Here is a 6,658-nt window from a genome sequence, read left to right on the forward strand (position 1 = left end):
AGCAAAATATAATAAAATGTGTTAAAAAATTCATTTTAAGCCTCAATCGCACTGGATTTATTTCAGTAAAAGTAACCGTCTTGTCGGTAAGTTTGACCGAAAAAATCCAGTACGGATAGTCCCGCTCGGTTACCTTGACTGTCGCCGCCGTCCCAAAATTTAATCCAGCGCGACTGAGGCTTTAGTTTCTGTAAAGTGCTGTCCCAAACTTAGGAGGGATTAATACTCTATTCATATACTTGCCACCACCATGAACATTTGGTTCCTTATTTTCTTAGTAACCGAAACAGTATATTACTTGAGTTATATTGGGAGTCATATTTACCTGAAGTTGTCCAAGAAGAAACACAAGAGAAAACGTTGCATCTAAACTTTGACAATCGGCTGTAGTCACTACACGAATTAGGTTTTTTGGTAAACTCTGAAAAATTTAAGTGAAACAAAGTTTCAATGGTTGTACTGTACATCTATATACTTATAGGTTACCATCCTACGTTCATGGATACTATGTACTCTTTCTTCATGCCAAAGTGCTCAAGGTGGACTATCTTGCACAGTAACTTGCTTCTCCCCTAAGGGTCTCTTCGTGCCTGAGCTACTGTACCTGGTAAACTGGTACCAGTTACTCTCGTTGGTCCACGCTGGGGGCTGTATGTGCCCGTACGCCAGCGCTAACCCCCTATTCTTTAAAGGCAGCAGCACATCCTGTGGATGACAGTGGTTTATTCCACTGTTGCTGCTTCCAGGCATTGCTCTTCATTTTGAAGCTATTTCTTTTGTATATTTTATTTTTTTTTACCAAAATTAATAAAATTAAATAAAATTAGAATTTAAATATTTCTACCTATGTTGCTTAAGTAAAATTTAGCATATACAGTATTACAGATTATTATCAAATTGCTCTTAGTTTGCTAGATTATTTTTAATTGAATTAATTTAATTCAAGCCGATTAAAATGAATTCTCAGCCTAACAATCAACATTGTTGAAAGGTGTCTACATTAATTATTTTTTTTTGTATTCAACAACAAATACACAGACTGCATATGATAGATGATTTGTTGTAAAATGTAAAAACGCTGCAGATCTATGAAAGATGGTTGATCCAGTGGCATACCTAAGGGAGGGCATGGTAGATGGGGCATTCCTCCTGAAAAAAGCCTGTGCCAAACTAACTGCAAATTTGCTTGTTGGGATAAAAAAAGTTATGCTCAAGTTGTTAAAAATCAACGTATTTTGCATTTCAGTGTTCCCCCTCACTATAATCATCAAGCCTTTGCACTTAATCTAGATATGCCACTAAAGCTTTGTTCACACTCAAATTTTATGTGACAAATAAGTGTAATATGACATCATGATGCCCATATATGGTCACATCACACACATCTGTCATATAAAATTTGAGTGCGGACAGAGCTTATTTGATTAAACTGTATTCAGCTTACGCACCAATAATTTCGTCATAATTTGTTCCTTCCCTTTAAATATTTGACCTTCGAATGTCATAGTTGATGTTTCAGTCTGAAAAAAAAAGAAAAGTTAATGAGTGAGTGCATGAGGTAAAATGTAATTGAGGGTGCCCTCTGACCCTCACTCAAGGTCAACTCCTGATGTTGCAAAAAATAAAGCAATGTGGACTGACACATTGTATGCCTTATGGGGTTCCAATGTGAATTAATGTTAAATTACATAATATTTATTGATTTTTAAACTGTCTTGAAAGTCAGTACAAATGCCATTTTTCATTAAATTTTTTATCTCATCAAAAATCAAATTATATACTAACTCACAAAGTTTAGATTTATTTTAATTATTCAGTATACACAGATTTCTTATTCACAAATTCATAATACAGTATACAAATGGCAGTTTTACAACTGAAATCAAATTGTACCATAAAATTGATTTTAATTATTTATTGTTATAACATTTTTTGTGATAATTGCAACATTTATTTTTACTATTATTTAAAAAAGAAAATCTATACTAGACCTACAAAATACCAGCCTAGTAAGGATTGTGGATTTTATATCTTTCATTTCTTCCCAAAAAAGAAATTTGTAACCCAGATCCAGTGTTTATATTCCTGTAATTGCTCTTACTAGGAATAAACTGTAAGTGGGAAACTCAAAAGTTTCTTGCTAAAACTAGATGTTAGTGAGGCCTCCAATCATTTGTTTTTATTTTTCCTTTTTGCGCCGACTGTATCAACAATATGGGCGTACAAAGACTTTCCGAGTGTGCCTGACACCTCCAAGGATCAGAATACATGTATTATATGGAAAAAAAACTTTTTAACATTTCTGCGGTGCCATACTGTCAAGTATGTTTAATTGCGCAGATGACACTTCATAAACCAGCTCAAATTTGTGCGGATAATCGTTGACGTTAAGAAACTGTGTGCGCAAAATCGTACCTACTGCATATATATTAAGATTAGGTCAACGCCTAATTTTCTGCAAAATCTGAGCTGAAATCGGCCTTTATTTTCCAAAATGCGCATACAAATTTCCAGGCCTAATTTTTTGGTCGAATTTGCCAAGACTACTTCAAACGGGAACCAGTCAATTCGAGCAGATGCTACTTCGAGCGAAGGCCAATTCGAGTGGATGCTAGTTTGAGCGGAAGAAGATCCACTTGTGCGAACAACAACCTGTGTGAGTTATATACGAATTACTTCAAAATTTCCTATTTTTGAGCTAAAAATTTGACATTTTCAAATGGGAAGGGGGCACACAACAGTTCCAAAATAGATAAATGAGTAACATAACTCAATTACAAATATAAGTAATCAGAGCATTTTTTTGCATTTAAACAAACAAACACAAGAATACGGCGACGATAAATTCGCCCTTGTTCTAGTTCGCACTAAATGCATCCGCTCGAACTGGCATCCGCTCAAACTGACATCCGCTTGAATTAATAATAATAATAGTTGGACATGTAGAGCGCATCATGCGAAAAAGCCTCTATGCGCTAGGTGATTGAGCTCTTTGATTTGGACTTTTGAGAAAAAAGATAGTTGAAGTTATTTTATGAAACTAAAAAACCTACTCCTTAAACTAAGGCATGGTTGGCCGTTGGCTCCGAGGAGTTCATCCGCCCTTTGTTCAGCTGTTTTTTTTCGTGCTGCTGGGTGTCCATCCACCCTCCCATTTGGCGGCCGCTAAAGACCACCAGATGGGGTTGTCGGAATTAGTCGCCGACAACTCGACCGGATGCAGTTTATAACGTCGTGCCCAGGACACTGGCACGACGTTATTTTGACTGGCATCCGTTCAAACATTGAATAATTATTAAAAGTACTAGCTCAAAATGGAGCAGATCACCAATAAGTTGGTAACCGTTTTCAGGACCAAATGCGAAACCGTATTATTAGCGCCACTAGGCCTAGAATTTTTAGGCCCTAGGCCTAGCCTAAATACAATAGTTAGGCCTAGGCCTAGGCTAATAATTGTAATTGTCTTTTTCACGAATCGGTAGACATCTTGAAGTGATGACAAACATTGCGAATCAGCGGTGCGTAACCAACAGAAATAAGATATGCTTTTGGGCTGATTTTCTGACATCATGTTGTTTAAAAAATCATAACTCCATAACGGGGCATCGTATCCAAAAAATGTTTCCAGGAAAATGTTCTTAAAAGACCAGTCTACACCACACACTGGGCATTCAGACTGTGTTCTCGGCGCATGTTCTCGGCACATAATGTTCTCGGCACACGTCATTATTTGAATTTATGTCGAGCACAGAATGTTCTAGCTAGAACCCAGTTGAACCACGTTCTCGGAACAAATGTTTTCGAACTACGACTCTGGAATGAAGTCTGAACGTGTGCCGAGCATAAAATGTTATAACTGGGCGGGCTTCAATGACGTGACCTGACCTGCTTTGACATTCTTCCGAGGCGCAATGTACACATATTAGGGCAAATATAAAAATTTATTAGATTATTACTTCCGCAAGCGTAAAAAATTCGGGAAATATTGATGCGGGAATAATTTTTTTTTCCGCATCAATTATTTCAACAGCATAAAAATAACAATGCAATTTTGTTACTTTAAATACATTTTCTTTAAAAAACTATAAAATTATACCTGTTTTTATACAATATTTACTATTACAGACCAATATAAACAGTCCCCTCCCTCATCGATAAAAACAAAGGCGAAATAGGCCTAATCTATTGTTCCAATTAAAAAAAACCGCCCTTCATCATTTTTTTTAGATCATAAGAGTGATAATCTAATAATATTTTCTATGTGCTTTTATAATACAGCAGTACTACTGTTCTCTTGATTAATTTATGCTGTAGGCCTAAATGTTTTGGAACAAAACAAAATGCTGAAAACATGTTCTGACAGAGGAAGCACATGGAGTGCAGTCATCGAAATGAATTGCGTAGTTGAAGTTTGGGAAGGGAGAGAGATAGAAGCACAAAATACCAAAGGATCTGGGAATAAGCAACTTTTCCAAAAGGTATCCGACAATCTTGGATTTCCACGAAGACCCTGGGATCGTATAAGAGACAAATTTAATAAAATGGAAATAAAGTTAGGCCTACAGTGACTCTGAGCTCCTCTCAAAATGTTACACATGCATAAATGCCAAGAACATGGTTTTATAATCTGAATGATCGTATTTCAAGAACTTTTTCGTTCGGTCTGGTATGTGAACATGTGCCGAGAACATAATGTTACGAAAACATTTTATGCCGAGTACATAATCTGAATGCTCCCTATATGATTGAAAAAAAATTGAAAAATTGTTTTGACCTCTGAAATCAAGATTGAAAAAGAAAAGCCTATCTTAGAGTGTATTAAAATAGGCCAATGCATTACAGTGCAGTAGCATAGGACTTTCGTGTTGTTACTGATCCAAGTAGCAATAATATACATATTTCTCTTATTACAAAGTAAATGTTATGTTTTATAAAGAGGTATAGTGTAGTAAATCATGTTTTTAACACAGGAAACTCTCATATGGTAACTGAAACAATGCTAGTTCAGAGTATTACTAGTACTACAGCACTGTAATGCATATACCTATTTTAATACACTACTGAGATAGGCTTTTATTTTTCAATCTTGATTTCAGAGGTCAAAAAAATGTTTCAATTTTTTTTCAATCATATAGTGGTATAGACTAGTCTTTTAAGAACATTTTGCTGGAAAATGTTTTTGGATACGACCATCCGTTATAGAGTTATGATTTTTTAAATAACATGATGTCAAAAAATCCGCCCAAATGCTTATCTTATTTCTGTTGGTTACGCACCGCTGATTCGCAATGTTTGTCATCACTTCAAGATGTCTACCGATTCGTGAAAAAGGCCTATTCAAATAGTATTGGCGAATATGGCAAATACATTTTTAGTCTTAGGGAAAAAAGGGTGCCGAACGTAGGCCTAGACCAATAGATTCATAAGAACACTCTAGGCTAGGCCTACACTGAATTGCGAATACTAGGCCTACAGTAGCCTAGGCTAGGCCTAGGGCCTGAACTCTCCCTGACCAGGCCAGGGGGCCAGGTCCAGCCAGCCAGCAGTAGGGTATGGATGGGCTTCCATTTTTGTAGTACCGAGCCCGTCACTATACTCACAAATACATTAGCCAGTTGTTGACGATCATGCTGAAAAAGGTTGTAGAAATACCCCGCGAACGCTTGAGCTAAGTCTCCTTCCGCCATTATTAATTAAAAATTCAGATTTCTAGAATAACCCACCACCGTCAGAAAACCAACAATGTAAACTTTATTCCCGCCGCCGCGACGTGGGAAATGAATATATGATAATTGATGTTGCGAAACCATAATATACGGAACGAAGTTTGTTAACAATTTTACAGCATTATTATAGTCGTGCAGAACCGCTTACTAATCCATTGCTTATTTTTGGCGGTTTTTTTTCAATCTTACGCGCGCACAACAAAATTAAAAATTACTTCAATAAAAAAAATACAGTGTCATTCAATACAATTGGTACATATGATACACTAAAATAAAATAGAAAATAACCAAAACTGTCACTAAAGAATTTACAGAACAACTGTAAATCTAAGGAGGCAAGGAGGCCTAAAATCAACTAAAATCGTTTAGCTCAGAAGAATTGTTAATCCATCCCTATGGAATATAAATCTCAGAATTTGCCAATAATTTGGGAAGAAAAACAAAAGAAATAAAAAATGCGACTTCATGTTAATTGCATAGCAAATAAATTAAATTTAAAAACAATATTTAGAGTGCATGACATCTGTTCTTCTTCACCCCCTCTAGGGTGGAGCATGACAGAAAGCACAATTTTTTCCCTTGGTTGGTATTGAATGGGGTCACAGGTGGACCGATGCCAAAGATGGGGAACCTTGGTGATTATGTGGAGGGAAACTTACAAAATAAGTTGATATAAAGTCATTTTTAACTGAATTTGCAATTTGTCTAATTATGAAATTTATATCACCATAAGCTATAAAAATGTGTAAAATATAAGCATGAACCTGTACTTACATCAGTAGCGTATATATCCCCCCCTGTCTCTTATACACATCTAGATGTGTATAAGAGACAGGTACATAAACTCAATCGATGTGCCACCAAATCGTAACCAGCCTTCACCATGCCCTCACCATGTCACCGGGGATGCAACTGCCAAAAAACCCTATTTT

General features: G+C 36.2%; 1 protein-coding gene across 1 annotated transcript; it reads right to left on the minus strand.

Moving 5' to 3' along the window:
• Positions 1-198: 198 nt before the first annotated feature.
• Positions 199-5,764, minus strand: LOC117100376 (nuclear transport factor 2B-like). Its single transcript, XM_033240041.1, has 3 exons — positions 5,601-5,764; positions 1,449-1,520; positions 199-421 (listed from the first exon to the last, which is right to left on the minus strand). The coding sequence occupies exons 1-3, from the start codon at positions 5,685-5,687 to the stop codon at positions 275-277; spliced, it is 306 nt and encodes a 101-aa protein (XP_033095932.1). The 5' UTR covers positions 5,688-5,764; the 3' UTR covers positions 199-274.
• Positions 5,765-6,658: the final 894 nt, after the last annotated feature.

This window comes from Anneissia japonica, unplaced genomic scaffold, assembly GCF_011630105.1.
Source record: "Anneissia japonica isolate Jap-2015-1 unplaced genomic scaffold, ASM1163010v1 scaffold88014_len7972_cov106, whole genome shotgun sequence".
Lineage (NCBI taxonomy): Eukaryota > Metazoa > Echinodermata > Crinoidea > Comatulida > Comatulidae > Anneissia > Anneissia japonica.

Coding starts and splice junctions, on each gene's coding strand:
- LOC117100376 (XM_033240041.1), bottom strand. CDS start 5,687: ATGGCGGAAGGAGACTTAGCTCAAGCGTTCGCGGGGTATTTCTACAAC. Junction 1,521..5,600: donor AACAACTGGCTAATGTATTT/GTGAGTATAGTG, acceptor TTTTTTTTTCAG/ACTGAAACATCAACTATGAC. Junction 422..1,448: donor AAATTATGACGAAATTATTG/GTGCGTAAGCTG, acceptor TAAATTTTTCAG/AGTTTACCAAAAAACCTAAT.